The sequence below is a fragment of the Candida dubliniensis genome, chromosome 1, assembly GCF_000026945.1.
Source record: "Candida dubliniensis CD36 chromosome 1, complete sequence".
NCBI lineage: Eukaryota > Fungi > Ascomycota > Pichiomycetes > Serinales > Debaryomycetaceae > Candida > Candida dubliniensis.
The window spans coordinates 64923-81259 of NC_012860.1; the positions used below are offsets into that span (position 1 = coordinate 64923).

Consider the following 16337-nt stretch of genomic DNA (forward strand, 5'->3'; position numbering starts at 1 on the left):
ATTTTTATTCAGAAGCAGAGTCATATCAATATACCGCGAGTTGTGTCGAGAAATATACAAAACTCATGAACGTCAAGATTTGATGAAATTCCTACGTGACGAATTTAGAGTCAACTCCAAACAATCCGATTTGCAGTACAGAAAATATTTATTATCCCAAGCATTGAATACTATTAATCAAATGACTGCTAGCCTAGGAATAACTATAAAGAAAAATCTATAGGCTATTAAGTAAGGCGACAGTACAATCTTCAATAGAATTTTTGATTTCGAGTTTGGCTTGAGAAATATCTATTGCAAATGGTAGATCAAAATCCATTGCATCAATAAGCTCATGTTGCAGTTGCACTAGCTTTAAGTCTTTGAATTCTTTGGCCAATGGCTTCACAAGGTTCACCAATTGATTCATATACGACGACGAATGTCTTTTGGCAAGAAGTTTAACGATTTTAATAAACTCGACAAGATTGGCCAAATTTCGTGTCAATTCCCCAGATAATAAATTCTCTGGTACCAATATTTTCAACTTATCAACTTTCAAATTCTTCTGTAAATAGTTGTACAAAGACTGTGTTTCTTGTGGATTCAATTTAGTTTTTGCAATCTTCAACAAATTAAAGTATAATTTATATAGCAAACTGTCAAATGCAGAGAACTTTGCGTTAGAAATAATTTTGTTGAAAAGCTTCAATAATTTGCTTGCGTCTTGATCCTCGAATATTATTGAATAAACCAAGAGTTTCAATTTTGTAGCACTATCGTTTACAGGAACAGAAATGGAATCTATTTTTTTTAACCCATTCCATTCTGACTTGAAGTCACGATTGTCAGTGTAGTCAGAAATAACCAAGGCTTCGTTAGTTTTTAAATAATGAATGAAGTAATTCAAGTAGCCATCAGTACCAAGAATTGTTGACATTTGGAGAATTTTAGCAATAGTGAAATTTAAAGAAACAGAATTTTGCAAACGTTTGGAGAAATTAATAAACCCTTGAAGTTTATTAAACACCCCATTATCAAACCCTTGAATAATGCTCTCCTTCATTTCTTGTTTGGACGTAAGATAAAATCTAAAAATATCAACCCACGCATCAAGATTGATTTTCGAAGGGTTAGTAGTTGTTAGATAATAATTCAATGTCTCATGTTGGGTCATTCTGATCTTTAGTCCGTTGTAAACAGGGAAAATCAAATCGTTTGTATTTAATTGCGAGTAAAGCTTCATTAACCACAATTTCAATTTATAGTTGTACTTGTCTTGTTCTAGTAAATGTTTAATAATGGCAATATTTTTAATTATGTTTTGAGGAGAAGAATCCAAATCCGAAACAATTGTTCGCAACGTCAATTCATTAACTGGATTGCTATCGTATTCAGCTCCTTCTTTTGCTGAAAACTTTTCATAAATATCCCAATTATCTGTTTGATTAACAAACTTTCTGTTGTTTACCACTGTAATTAAGTTGTCATTATTCAGAACTGTGTTTTTAAGACCACCAATAAAAGCAGTTGGTAGCTCGTACTGAGAAAGGTCAGGATAACAACACAATTTAGTGTTAAACTTCTTATAGTAATTCTCGACGCTGGTTTCAATATTCTTGGAAAACAATATATCCAACTCGATTTTTAGCAACGATATATTTCTTGTTGGCAGAGTTATTTTTTGATCCAATTCTTCAAACGATCTACCAATCTCTTTACCTGACAAAATCCACAATTTCCAAGTGTCAAAATCATCAAACTTTTCCTCAAAAAGCAATTTCTCAGTATACGCATGTAATGCTTCAAAATTCCTATTCTCTTTCATCACTTTCATATACAAAAGCTTCAACTCAAGATCCAATGGCATGGTGACTCCATGCAATACTTGCTCAATTTCTTTAAAGTTTAGAAACAACGTGCATACGTAGATTTCTTGTGTGTTTTCAAATGGTTGTAAACCCTCCATTAGTTTTTTACCCAACAAAGTGTACAAGTTTGCCTTGTCGTTTTCACCTTCTTGCAATAACAAATGGAAACTGAATGCGTACCATAGTGTGTGTAGTCTTGACTTTCCGGTTTTATTCAAATACATGAAAATGCGGTTGAATAACTTGAAATCACACTTTTCAATTGACTTCTCAAACCAACTCAAACATAAAGTTTCCGTGGATATAGGGTACTTTTTGATTGCATTTTCATAAACTAAACTCGATTCTTTTTCCATCTCCATTCTACTAAAAAAATCACTCAATCTATCAATTGTTAAAGGGTCATTGGGATATTTATTCAACAATTCTAAATTCTTATTAATTGCTAACTCTCGTCGACCAATCTTGAGATGTATTTCATTCTGTAAAACATGATAAAGTAACTTTTGAGGAAATTTGGCAAGTTTTTTGGTGATTAAGGACTGTGCATAGGTATAGTTTCCTTGATCTATAAAGTCAATTATTTCTTGATCTCCTTCAGTTGCCATAGTTTGCAGGATGACTAGTGAATTATTATATAGTATTCGATGAAACCGAAGTATTTTTTTTTTTTTGTCTGATTTTTTTTCCAACGCACCGATTGTTCGCCTCCCACTACCCAACACGATCAGAAAGTATTCTTCGTATCAATCAAATAGAACAAGACTAATCACTTATCCTAATTCAGAGGATAATAAAAATACGACAATTGTCAGGTATATCAATGACAAGCGTCTATCCTGAGGTGAAGGTAATACCATTTATAACTAACCACAAGGCTGTGCTTATGCAGAGAAACAAACTTTCTGACACTGACGGGTCAAGTTTACACTTACGCTTTGACTCAACCAGTGTCATTACTACTCGTAAAAAGACCAATTTTACCATTGACAACAAAAAAGAGAAAAGGGTAGTAAACATGATGCAAATTATTCCGCCCTAACTACCCCACACCTCATCCTAAATAATCCCATCAAATGGTTAATCCGGTATGTAGATTTTAGCTTATCAACACAACAAACTGGCAATTAGTACTTTCGTTTGAATTGACATGTTTTTGTGTAGTTTACGAAATTGAATTTGCATCAATCTCTAAAACAGCGACATTCTAAATTGTTAATGACAAGAAAAAAAAAAGTAAGGAAAGTCACGTTTTTCTTGGTGAAATTATGACCGGTCTTCTTATGGTCTCTACTCCACCACACCTGTATCTGTCATAAATACTTATACTTGCAAACAAGGCTCAGTAATTATCAGTGTTACAGCCAGGTCCAACAAGGCGCTGGGAACAACTAATTAAGAAAAGATATTGATGGGTTTCTGTCGCAAATATTGGGCTGAGAGAATAACAATACCACCACTTTACAGGTCCGAGACATCATTCGATATCCTGAAATATTACAAGCGGAATAACCTTAAACAATTGAGTCCAGACTTGCTTGTCAGATTCATGCTAGACGTATTTACTATTGCCATCTAACCGAGGTAGCAATAAATCAATCTACAAAAAGTAAGCTTTTGACAAGAAAAAAAAAATAAGACAATATCATCACCACCAATTCAAACCAAGAAAAAAAAAATAGAATGAGCAAAAATGCAAAATTACATATATATAAAAAAGTGGCATGGAATCAACAAATGTATTTGGGGACTATACTGATAACACAAACCTCAAGCATAGCAACAACACTCACGCTTTGATATTATACCACTAACAGAAGTTAGACATCAAGATTTTGTTGAAATCATGTTGTTCTGAATGGTTGAACGATTGCAGTAACAGTTGTAATTTGTAACTAACGAAATTGCAAAAAAAAAAAAAAAAAATAAACTAGAAATCTCCATCTAGTGAAAAGAAAAAAGCCAATTCTACAATATATAATGAATCTGACCCCTCTACCCGATAAGTAGTCACAACCGGAGTAAAAAAAGCAATTTATTCCAATGCAACCACATCCCCAAAAGAATCGCCTTGCCAAATTAGTAAGAGTTCTCGGAATAATAACCTTATCTATAGATATGGAACCGTTTTTATATCTCCATAGAAGCTTAATTTTCTCCCACCAGTTGTTGGCCTTGTCCGCCCATCGCACCATATAGATAAATGTACAACGAGAACAACAACAATAATCCATCATGCAGAAATTGCAACCAAGAAAAAATAAAAGATAATGTATGGGTGAGGGAGTACATTAATAGTGAAAACGACAAAGGCTAAGAAAAAAAAAGCCTACCAAAAGTCCATAATGTAGCAAAATAAGAAATAAGAAAAAAAAAAAAAAGAAAAACCCAACACACCACAATTTAGGATGCATGAATCATAGATGGAAAATTCAAGATGCACAAATACTTTGGCAAATAGATGCGGGTGTATCTGTTCATTAGATAAGATTTATCATGAAAATATAAATAGGGATGCAATTCCCCTCTATTTGTTATCTTATTCGATTAATGATATAAATAGTTTATTTTTATAAATACTTTTTTGGCCCCAAATTATAAACTGCCAATATATTCTGCATACTTTTACTTCATTCTGCAAGATAATTATTAATTTAGGGAAACTCAATCAGAATTATTGCTATCGTTTTACTTTTGTTTATTTAATCTGAACCACCCCCCTTGCAATTTGTTAACATTATTTTTTCTTTCAATTAATTTGGTATTGATTTTGAAATCTTCTATTTATGATAACAATATAAATGTCGCTGAGTAAAGAGAATTCCAACTACGCCTCAGGCGATACCAAAGAAGCTGCTAACTCCGATTTGTCAGAATCTGACAGATCAGCGCCATCAAGAGATCCAAACGCATCATTTCAAGCATACAGATTAACCATCGATGAAGTTGCCCAAGAATTCGATACCTCAATTGTTGATGGTTTAGGAACACACGAAGCTGAAAATCGAATACAATCATATGGACCAAACAACTTGGGTGACGACGACAAAATATCCTACACCAAAATTCTTGCTCATCAAGTTTTCAATGCCATGATTTTGGTATTAATCATCAGTATGATCATTGCCCTTGCTATTAAAGATTGGATATCTGGTGGTGTTATTGCATTTGTGGTGTTTCTTAACATATCAGTGGGGTTCGTTCAAGAAGTCAAAGCTGAAAAAACCATGGGTTCATTGAAGAATTTGAGTTCCCCAACTGCGAGAGTTACTAGAAATGGTGACGATTTTACTATTCCAGCAGAAGAGGTTGTCCCTGGTGACATTGTCCACATCAAAGTTGGTGATACTGTGCCTGCTGATCTTAGATTAGTTGACTGTATGAATTTAGAGACCGACGAGGCATTATTGACTGGAGAATCATTACCGGTTGCCAAAAATTTTGAAGTTGTCTATAGTGATTATTCTGTGCCAGTGCCAGTCGGTGATCGATTGAATTTGGTCTACTCGTCTTCAATTGTTTCCAAAGGAAGAGGTTCCGGTATTGTTTTTGCAACTGGATTGAACACAGAAATAGGTGCCATTGCTCAATCCTTGAAAGGAAACTCTGGCTTGATTAGAAAAGTCGATAAGTCAAACGACAGAAAACCACAAAAGAGAGAATATGGTCAAGCTGCCGCTGGTACTATTTATGATGTTGTTGGTAACATCTTGGGTGTCACTGTCGGTACCCCATTGCAAAGAAAGTTATCTTGGTTAGCCATCTTTTTATTCTGCGTTGCAGTAGTTTTCGCCATTATTGTCATGGGATCTCAAAAGTTCCACGTTAATAAGGAGGTAGCCATATATGCCATCTGTGTTGCACTTTCAATGATACCCTCTGCACTTATTCTTGTTTTGACAATTACAATGGCGGTTGGGGCACAAGTCATGGTAACGAAAAACGTCATTGTTAGAAAATTTGATTCCTTGGAAGCGTTGGGTGGTATTAATGACATTTGCTCTGATAAAACCGGTACTTTGACGCAAGGAAAAATGATTGCCAAAAAAGTTTGGTTACCAAATGTTGGTACGTTAGACGTGCAAAATTCCAATGAACCATATAATCCTACTGCTGGAGATGTTAGATTTGCCCCTTATTCACCTAAATTCGTTAAAGAAACTGACGAAGAAATTGATTTCAATAAACCGTATCCTGATCCAATGCCTGAATCTATGCACCAGTGGTTAATGACTGCCACTTTGGCAAATATTGCTACTGTCAACCAAACAAAAGATGAAGATACTGGAGAATTACTTTGGAAAGCTCATGGAGACGCTACAGAAATCGCCATTCAAGTCTTTACTACGAGATTAAATTATGGTCGTGAATCAGCTGCCCAAGAGTATGAACATTTGGCTGAATTCCCATTTGACTCTTCAATCAAGAGAATGTCCGCAATCTATAAAAACGGTGACGAGACTAGAGTTTACACCAAAGGTGCTGTCGAGAGACTTTTGGGGTTGTGTGATTACTGGTACGGTGAAAGGACCGAAGGCAATTATGATTCACAAACTTTGATCAAATTAACCCCAGATGACGTTAAGTTAATTGAAGAAAATGTGGCTGCATTATCATCACAAGGTTTAAGAGTATTAGCATTTGCAACCAAAGAGCCTGGTGACGCTGATATGAACGATCGTGAACAAGTTGAATCACATTTGATTTTCCAAGGTTTAATTGGTATTTATGACCCACCAAGAGAAGAATCTGCTCAATCGGTGAAATTGTGTCACAGAGCCGGTATCAATGTTCACATGCTTACTGGTGATCACCCAGGTACAGCAAAGGCTATTGCTCAAGAAGTTGGTATCTTGCCACACAATTTGTACCATTATAGCGAAGATGTCGTTAAAGTTATGGTTATGAGTGCCAATGATTTTGATGCTTTAAGTGACGACGAAATTGACAATTTACCCGTTTTGCCATTGGTCATTGCCCGATGTGCGCCAAAGACTAAAGTTCGTATGATTGATGCTTTGCATAGAAGAAAGAAGTTTGCTGCTATGACTGGTGATGGCGTTAATGATTCTCCATCTTTGAAAAAAGCCGATGTTGGTATTGCTATGGGATTGAATGGGTCAGATGTTGCTAAAGATGCTTCTGACATTGTTTTGACTGATGATAATTTCGCTTCCATTTTGAATGCCATTGAAGAAGGTAGAAGAATGTCGGCCAACATCCAAAAATTCGTGTTACAATTATTGGCAGAAAATGTTGCTCAAGCATTCTATTTGATGATTGGTTTAGCATTTTTGGACGAAACTGGATATTCTGTTTTCCCATTGAGTCCAGTTGAAGTACTTTGGATTTTAGTGGTTACGAGTACGTTCCCAGCTATTGGTCTTGCTCAAAATGCTGCTTCTGACGATATTTTAGAAAAGCCACCAAACAATACTATTTTCACTTGGGAAGTTATCATTGATATGTTTGGATACGGTGTGATTATGGCTGCAACCTGTTTATTGAGTTTTGTTATTGTTGTATATGGTGCTGGAAATGGAGACTTGGGTGTTGATTGTAATGCAACTAATGCTGACAAAGATCTTTGTTCCTTGGTATTTGAAGGTAGATCCACCGCATTTGCCTCAATGACATGGCAGGCACTTATTTTGGCATGGGAATGTCTTGATCCAAAGAAATCTCTTTTGCTTATTCCTTTCAGTGAACTTTGGGCCAACCAGTTTTTGTTCTGGTCTATTGTTGGTGGATTTGTGACAGTTTTCCCAGTCATTTATATCCCAGTTATCAACACTAAGGTGTTTTTGCATAAATCAATCACCTGGGAATGGGGTGTAGCTGTTGGTACCACTGCATTGTTCTTATTGGGAGCAGAAGCATGGAAATGGGGGAAGCGTGTGTTTGCCCGTAGCTCCAAAGCCAAAAACCCAGAATATGAATTGGAAAGAAACGACCCATTCCAAAGATATGCATCATTTTCGAGAGCCAACACTATGGTTGTATAATTTATAGTTCTGTTTGTATTTTTATTAGATTTCAATATAGTTTTTTGCATTTTTACTAGAAACTGGTAGTCAGTAGAGATACACCAGAAGTTTAACATCTACGAGATGTCCTCTATACGAAAATGGCTAGTACTTGTTGGTGGTGGTGAGATTTCAGATCTTACGGAGTGATATAACACAAAATATATTTTTGGTCGTTCCTACAAACATGGCTGAAACAAAACTAACCAGATTGTTTCACGCAAGAATTGGCTCATTACAATTAACATCTTTGTCTCGGTTTTGCAGAGTCTGGCAATTAACGAACGTTTCCATCAAAGTTCAGTTTTCTTGCATATGACGTCAAGATTGCCATCAGCTATAACAAACCAATAACATATCGTACAGACAGACAGCACAATCAGTTATGTCTAGGCGAAACTATATGCTTATTATTATCATATGCACACGACATCTTTGATCATACACACACACATCCTTTTTTGTCTCCTATTTATAGTTGTTGGTATTTGTCGCACTCGCACAAACGTTCTTCTCTTTCTCCTCCATCACTTACAACAACCAACAAAGCTATATCTAGAAAAAAAAAAAATCTTTCTAATCAACCATTTGTTAAGCATTTTCAGGTTATCCCAACTGCATTTATTTATTTATTTATTTATTTGTTTATCAATAAGTTTAATCAACCACCAATCATGCTTAAATGGGTACAATCAGGACTTTCTGCTGTTGCAGGGACAGTGGAACCAGAATATGGACCAGATGCAATTCAGCCCATCACCAAAAGAATATTTGAAATCAACAACGGAACTATCTATCGTGCTACTAAACCGGAAGATTTTGAATGGCTTTCTCCAAATTACACCAACGTTGAAACCCAAACATTTTACTTTACCGATTTGAGCAATGGAAATATTGGGTTTGCACAAATTATTCATTCCAATGTCATGGGGTTGACAACAACTGCCCAATTCACTTTTAGATTATACAATGTTAAAGACAAAAACATCAATTTATGGACATCAACTAAATTAGAAGATTTTGAAATTAAAGAGAGCAACTTTTACGCTAAGAATTTGAGTTTAGAGTTGACAGATAATAAAGTGTATAAATTAAAGAGTTCGGTTAACAAGGAATCTATTGTCGAATTTGAAATGGAAAGATTGACTGATGGAGTTATATTTGGTGATGATGGTATGTCATTTTATGGTGAAGATCCTGAACAACCATGGGGTTCAATGAGACATGCTTTTTGGCCTAGATGTAAGATCAATGGTACCATAACCACTGCTGATAATAAGGTAATTGAAATCAACAACGGATTAACAATGTTTGTTATGGCATTACAAGGGATGAAACCTCACCATGCTGCCAAATCATGGAATTTTATGAACTTTCAATCGTCCAATCATTCTGCAGTGCAAATGGAATTCACCACCCCAAAATCTTATGGTACTACAAAAGTCAACATTGGTATTGTTACCGATAATGAGAAAGTTTTGATTGCCAGCATAGATAATCAAGTTGTTCATTCAGATACCAAATTTGATGACGTTGGCGGCTGGGATGTGCCACAAAAAATTGAATTCAATTTCATTGATGGCAAAGATAAAGAAAAACAAGTTGCTAGTGTATCTGGTAATTTGAGTCAGTTGGTTGAAAGAGTTGATGTTATGGCTGAAATTCCTCAGTTTGTTAAAAACATTGTTAGTGGCGTAGCTGGTGCTAGACCTTATATCTACCAGTACGCCAATGAATTTACAATCGACATCAATAATGGCAATGATGAAAAAGTGAAAGAGGATGGGGTCGGGTTTACTGAGGTCACCTTTATTTCAGATTAATTGTTGTGTCTTAAATTATCTCGTCACATTTTTTTTTTTTTTTACATTTTAGAAAGTGCTTTATAACTTGCTCCTTTTAGTGTTGAGGACTTCCATATAATTTAATTTTAACAAAGGACATATATGTCCCTTGGAAAGTTCTTACACCTCTTCTTTTTTTTTATTTATCTTTTCAAAGGAGCATCATAATACTAATAATAATCAGTAATCTTAATAATAATTAATATCAATAAATAATCTTAATATTTCTGCGTGTAACATATACAGGGATTGATGCCGTCTACTTCTACAATAATGTTAATTTCCCAATTAAATAAACTTTCAACGTTTGGATATAAAAATACAAACAAAACAAAACAAACACTATAAACCCCCAATGTCACACATTTTATTGTTTATTAGTAATGAACTCAGTGAGCAACCCAATGACACCAGTGAATGAGTTCCAAGAACTAAAGAAACGACCTGGACCACCAACAGGAACGTCACCAGTTCTGCTAAACCAAACTTTACCATTGTAACCCTGTTGAGAAACTCTTACCAAGTTATCTTTATTTGAATTGTATGGAGGGTATCTCACTTTGACCATGAAATCGTTCCACAATTTCTGTTCCATTGTAGTTCTTTCATGAGTAAAACTTCTGAATGAAAACTTACCATGATAAGATCCGTAACCAGATTGACCGACCCCTCCAAATGGAGCATTAACCAAGGCAACATGCATCAACACATCATTAACAATAAGACCACCTGATCTAATAGTTGTTAAAATTTGATCCAATTGTCTGTTATATTTACGGGAGGTAGAACCAGAAGTGAACACATATTGAGCTAAAGGGGTGTCATGATGTCTAATAATGTCTCTAAGGGAGTCAGTCAATTTATCATAAGTCAAAATTGGTAAAATTGGACCAAAGATTTCACCTTTCATTGACGAATCGTCCCATGAGACATTGTCAATTACTGTTGGTGCAATATATCTTGATTCTGGATCAGTTTCACCTCCAACAATTATCTTGCCTTTTGTGGTAGATATTATTTTAGATAAATTAGTGAAAGCACGGTCATGGATAACATGTGTATAAGTTTTATCAGTTTTGTCAAGTTTAGGATAAAATTCTTCATTCAAAACTTTCTTCAATGCAGCGATAAACTTGTCATGGAGTTTGTTAGGAACCAAAACATAATCAACAGCAACACAGGTTTGACCGGCATTAGTAAATCTACCCCAAGCAATTCTTCTAGCAATAATTTCTATATCTTTATCTTGAACATCATCTAAAATAAAGGCAGGGGATTTACCACCCAATTCTAAAATAACTGGAGTCAAAGTTTCTGCTGCCTTTTTAGCAACAATCGTACCCACGGTGTTGTTACCGGTGTACATAATTTTATCAAATTTCTGGTTCAATAACTCGGTAGTTTCTGGGATACCACCATTGACGGCCAAAAAGATATCCTTATCCAAAGCTTTGGTCAAGATCTCACTGAACAATCTTGAGAAATTAGGGGTCAATTCCGATTGCTTCAAAACTACTGCATTACCACCAGCAATTGCACCCACAACAGCAGAAAATGACAAGAAAAATGGATAATTGAAAGGCGAAATAATCAAAACAACACCCAATGGAATTCTTTCAATATAGATGGGATTGGATCTTAAGGTGACTGGCAAGTCAGTGACTTTTTCTGGTTTCACCCATTCATGTAAACTAGCAATGGTGTGAACTAATTCATTCAATCCACCAACAATCTCCAAATTTTTAGTCTCACTAGCTGATCTATTAAAATCCTTGCTCAAGGCTTCGCAAAGAGGATCAATATTATCCTGAACAGCATAATAAAGGTTTCTCAACTGGTTTAATCTGAATTGGATATCATGTGTCTTTTGCTTGGTGAAAAAAGAATCAGTTAAATGTTTGACACCTGGCTCAATACTTTTGATTTCAGTGTACCAAGAAGTACTAGTATTACCGATATCAGTGAAAGATTCGTCAATTTTGGAAGGTGGTGACATAGTTGGACAATGGAATATTATTTAGAACAAATAGTTGGGCGAAAAATAAGGGAAATGAAAAAACAAAATGGACTTGGAGGCAAAATATATCCCTTGATATTTATATTAAAATTAATTTAAGGAGAAAGACTATCCAATTATTTGAATGATGTATTGTATATTTAGCTTGTGAAAAAAAACTACCACCACTAAAAAAAAATTGACAATACAAATAAAAGAGAAAATTACTGAACCAAAACTTTATCAATTTTGTGTAAAGTGGAGAAATGTGGAAAAACAAAAAAAAAAAAAAAGAAAAGAAACCAGTCGTAAACTACATCTTTATAAACCTGTCACACACATAAACCAATCCAGAGAAACACCAAGGGAGGCAAAGCCTAATGTAAATATGACAAATCACTCAAATGATAAGTTAAAAGGTGTTGACATTTCCGATATGTATCTCTTATCAATAGATTACTCACTGGTGTCTTTGTTTTTTGGTTTTTTTCCGTTACAAAATGGAACCTTGTCATGTGAATTCATGAAACTACTTACGTGTACCATTGTTGGTTTAACGTTTATTTTAAATATATCATACTCTTTTTCTTTCCGAACTTGATGTGGATATGGTAATATAGAGCTTCTTGTGAATTAACCTACTTGTATGACCCTTTATATTCTTGGCCAATTGTAGAGGAAAACGATAAATAAGAAAATGACAACCAAATAGATAACCAATAGATAGTGTGTTAGGAAAACGGATGTAATTTTACTATCCGCACCATACTTGACTAAAAATGACAAACGGAAAAAAGCCACAATAGACATATAACCAAACGGTATTACTAGATAGGACCAACTAATCTAGATTTCTTCCACGGAGTTAATGCATACCCCACGCCAACTCCAACTAATCACAACCAACAATAGCACCAAACAAAAAAAAAAGAAGTCAGTTAATGCAAAGTCAAGTAACTCTCAAATCTCCTACATATTATATAAGACACCAAATCATTGATTGGTATTTTTCCAGATGGAAATCTCATAGGGGCAACAGTGATACTGCTCGATTTCTCTACTCCTCTCACATTTTGATATCTCTGTCAAAAGGAAATAGTACCATGAAGATGCAATAGAATGCAAGGGATGAATAAAGCAAAATACAATCACCAAAACAAACTATAAACCTGGCCCCATCATATATTTAATCAATCGATTATTATGATTTTATGTTTGTATTACCCCCGTGCTGGGCTAAAGACTCAGAATCCCGCTTCATATTAACTTGACAAATCCTCTCCAGGGTCACTAGTCATAGTTAAGGATACGATTACACCCAAGGTCGTTGATTCTTTTACCTCACAAACCAACCAATTCAAGAATTTCCTGTATATAATATCTCCAAAAATCTGTTCCTCAGGTAACCAAAAAAAAAAAGTGGTACTCCCTTTTAACAATTAAGGTTCTCCACTTAAACCTGACAATATTTTTCAACTTGTTCCTCAACACTTATTTACCCACCATGAAAGAATTCCAATTTGACCCAGACTCTTTTTCGAAAGTAACGTACAATATTGGAGGCATTTTAACGTATGTCTACAATTCGGACCAATTAGTTTCGTACGTTGAAAAATTTAACAAGTTTGAACATCCTATCGAAGCAATTCCAATCAATGTAGTTTACTTAATTCATCAAAGGTGTGGCAGCCACAAGCATACCGAAGCAATTGCCTACAATTATTTGAAACAATTTTATGACAAGAAATCCCAAGATTATGATATTCCGTTAATTTGCGTTACATTCGACAATCCTAACCATGGACAAAGATTGGTAAATGAGCGTAGCAACTCCGGTTGGGCGAAAAACAATGAAACACACGGTGCTGATATGATGTCAATTATTGAAGGGACTATCCAAAATATAAGATTGATAATGGATTATTTACCATCTTATTTGAACTTGGACTATTATTTAACTAATACCTTTAAGAGTATTAACCCCGGAACCGAAATCAAATTCAACAATATCTTGACTGGTTACTCTTTAGGTGGGCATGTGGTGATTCGTTACGGTATAGCCCATCCTCAGGACGTTAAAATTATCGGACCAGTTATTGGGTGCAGTGACTTGACTTCATTATTGGTGACCAGATTGAAATCAATTACCAACAACGATAAGAAATACTTTTATTTCAACTACGATGAATTGGATCTCACCGATCAACAGAAAAAGCAATACCCAGAAACATTACATAAAAGAATCTCGAAACAAGACCAAGCAATTTTTGAAAACTATCCAATGAATAAAATCAAAATGTTTGCATGTTTTGGGAGTGAAGATAAATTGGTGCCTCACAGTTTAAGTTCGGTTTGGTGTGATTTCTATATGAACACCAATGGTGCTAGCAGTACTTATGTTGCTGAAGGAGTTGGACATGATGTCACTGATGAGATGATTGACAAATTCACAACCTGGTTAGTTAAGAACATTTAGTATTTTTAAACACTTTAAGAGTATTTGCATATATCAATATACAAGCATACATCTTACAACTTAACTTAATATTCTCTTTTGAACTTGTTGTAGTTGCAAACAAATGATCAGACTCCCCACCACCACCATTTTAGTTTGTGCTAGCACAACAATTGCCACTACAACTGCAACAAAGAAAAAAACACAAAATGCGGGAAACATACATAATCAACAAGGCCCAAAAAAAAAAAAAAAACCAAACCCACTTTTTTGAGATTATCACACTAACTCAAGAGTTTGAAATCCTCTTTCGTTTTTTTTTTTTTTGGACTTTTCCACATACTTCTGGTGTAATCCATTACGCGACATCAAATAAATCACATCAGGATTACTTAGAGCTGAGACCACAATGCTACAAACACTGTCAAGTTCAGCTACTGCTAGTTTACAGCAACAACTTTCAAAGCAATATGCCAATAGTTTTAGCAATGACGGGTCATCATTTTCAAGTAGAAACAATCAACAATACAGCGAGATAGTCAACTATATCACTTTTAATCAAGATGCATCATGTATAACTATTGGATTAAAGAACGGGTACAAGATTTTTAATTGCCAACCAAACTTTGGCAGGAGTTTCCAATTCAAGAATGATGAAAGCACAGGAATAGTTGAGATGTTGTATTGTACTTCATTGTTGGCAACAGTAGCTCAGGGTGAAGAAATTGGATCATCTCCCAGAAAATTAAAGATTATCAACACAAAGACCAAATCAACTATTTGTGATTTGATTTTCCCACTGACAATATTGCAAGTGAAACTAACAAATACCCGATTAATCGTGGTTCTAGAAGACCAAATTTACCTATACGATATCACCACTATGAAATTGTTACACACTATTGAAACGAGCCCTAATCTCAATGGATTATCTGCCATCTCGTACAATGACTCCAACAGTTATCTAGCATACCCGTCACCCCCGAAAACAATTACCCACGATTCTCTATTGGCTTCTGGTATTAACACAAACGGTGGCAGTAATTCCACACAAAATAATATTTCATCCGTGAGTAATACTCCAAACAGAGTCGGCGATGTGATAATTTTTAATTTAACTTCTCTACAACCCATTTCAGTTATCGAAGCACATAAATCTACTATAGCATCGATGGCTTTCTCAAATAGCGGGTTATTTTTGGCAACTGCCAGTGACAAGGGAACAATTGTTCGTGTTTTTGATGTTGCTACAGGTACTAAAATTTACCAATTCAGAAGAGGTACATATCCAACCAAAATCTATTCGCTTCGATTCAGTGCTGATGATAAATATGTGTTGGCAACAAGCTCAAGTTTAACCGTGCATATATTTAGATTAGGTGAGGAAGAGGCGTTGGAAACTAAACATAAAAAAAAGAAGAAACCAGCTGTTGCAACTATTCTAGAGGAAGAAACAGAGGGTTCACCATCAAATGAACAAAATAAAAGTACAAAACGCAACTCTGAGGAATTTGAAGAAGTAAGAGATGATGGCGACGATTCAGATGTCGATGACGAAGATGAAGATATCGACGACGAATCAATTGAAGTAATACCAGCAAAACAAAGGAAGCTCTCACAAGGCTCGACAAATTCATACACCAGTGTCAATTCCGAAGACGTTCAAAGTAATTCGCCAAAGACTGAACCTTTAATTGATCAAAATCGTCTCTCCATGGCCAGAATAATCAGACGATCGTCTCAGACCCTCGGTAGAAAGGCAGCCCAAAAAATGGGAGACTTCCTACCATCAAGATTTTCCTCAATATTGGAACCAACAAGAAATTTTGCATCTTTAAAAATCAATGCTCACTCTAAAGATACCAAATCAGTTGCTGTTATGAATAATGTTTTGCAACAAGATCTAATTCCACAAACATATTTAGCTACTGATAATGCAAGTGCTAAGCAAGACTTAATGGAGGTCAGCTTATTTCATATTTATGTGGTTACCACGGAAGGCATGCTTTACATTTATGGTCTAGATCCTGAACGTGGTGGTGATTGTATATTGCTTAATCTGCACTGTATACTTGATGAATACTGAAAATAACGTGTGTGTATTTTTGTGCGATTTGTACACGAAATAAATTTGGATTTTTCCCAAATTTTTTTTTTATCCTCTGT

At 35.1% G+C, this 16337-nt stretch overlaps 6 protein-coding genes across 6 annotated transcripts; 4 read left to right on the plus strand and 2 right to left on the minus strand. All coding sequences in view use genetic code 12, as the record gives it.

Moving 5' to 3' along the window:
- Window positions 1–217: 217 nt before the first annotated feature.
- On the minus strand, window positions 218–2458 carry CD36_00310 (NATB N-terminal acetyltransferase non-catalytic subunit, putative; the record flags this gene model as incomplete). Its single annotated transcript, XM_002416665.1, has 1 exon — window positions 218–2458. The coding sequence occupies one exon, from the start codon at window positions 2456–2458 to the stop codon at window positions 218–220; it is 2241 nt and encodes a 746-aa protein (XP_002416710.1).
- Window positions 2459–4651: 2193 nt separating this feature from the next.
- On the plus strand, window positions 4652–7855 carry CD36_00320 (pH-response cation (sodium/potassium/calcium) P-type ATPase, putative; the record flags this gene model as incomplete). The annotated part of the gene is made up of 1 exon (XM_002416666.1): window positions 4652–7855. One exon carries the CDS (start codon window positions 4652–4654, stop codon window positions 7853–7855), a length of 3204 nt encoding a protein of 1067 aa, XP_002416711.1.
- A 695-nt stretch (window positions 7856–8550) lies between these two features.
- CD36_00330 (cell survival pathways (diauxic growth shift; apoptosis) effector, SVF-family, putative) lies at window positions 8551–9699 on the plus strand (the record flags this gene model as incomplete). The annotated part of the gene is made up of 1 exon (XM_002416667.1): window positions 8551–9699. The coding sequence occupies one exon, from the start codon at window positions 8551–8553 to the stop codon at window positions 9697–9699; it is 1149 nt and encodes a 382-aa protein (XP_002416712.1).
- Window positions 9700–10087: 388 nt separating this feature from the next.
- On the minus strand, window positions 10088–11716 carry CD36_00340 (aldehyde dehydrogenase, dimeric NADP-preferring, putative; the record flags this gene model as incomplete). The annotated part of the gene is made up of 1 exon (XM_002416668.1): window positions 10088–11716. One exon carries the CDS (start codon window positions 11714–11716, stop codon window positions 10088–10090), a length of 1629 nt encoding a protein of 542 aa, XP_002416713.1.
- A 1504-nt stretch (window positions 11717–13220) lies between these two features.
- CD36_00350 (conserved hypothetical protein) lies at window positions 13221–14192 on the plus strand (the record flags this gene model as incomplete). Its single annotated transcript, XM_002416669.1, has 1 exon — window positions 13221–14192. One exon carries the CDS (start codon window positions 13221–13223, stop codon window positions 14190–14192), a length of 972 nt encoding a protein of 323 aa, XP_002416714.1.
- Window positions 14193–14580: 388 nt separating this feature from the next.
- CD36_00360 (autophagy-related protein [18], putative) lies at window positions 14581–16257 on the plus strand (the record flags this gene model as incomplete). The annotated part of the gene is made up of 1 exon (XM_002416670.1): window positions 14581–16257. One exon carries the CDS (start codon window positions 14581–14583, stop codon window positions 16255–16257), a length of 1677 nt encoding a protein of 558 aa, XP_002416715.1.
- Between the last annotated feature and the right edge of the window lie 80 nt (window positions 16258–16337).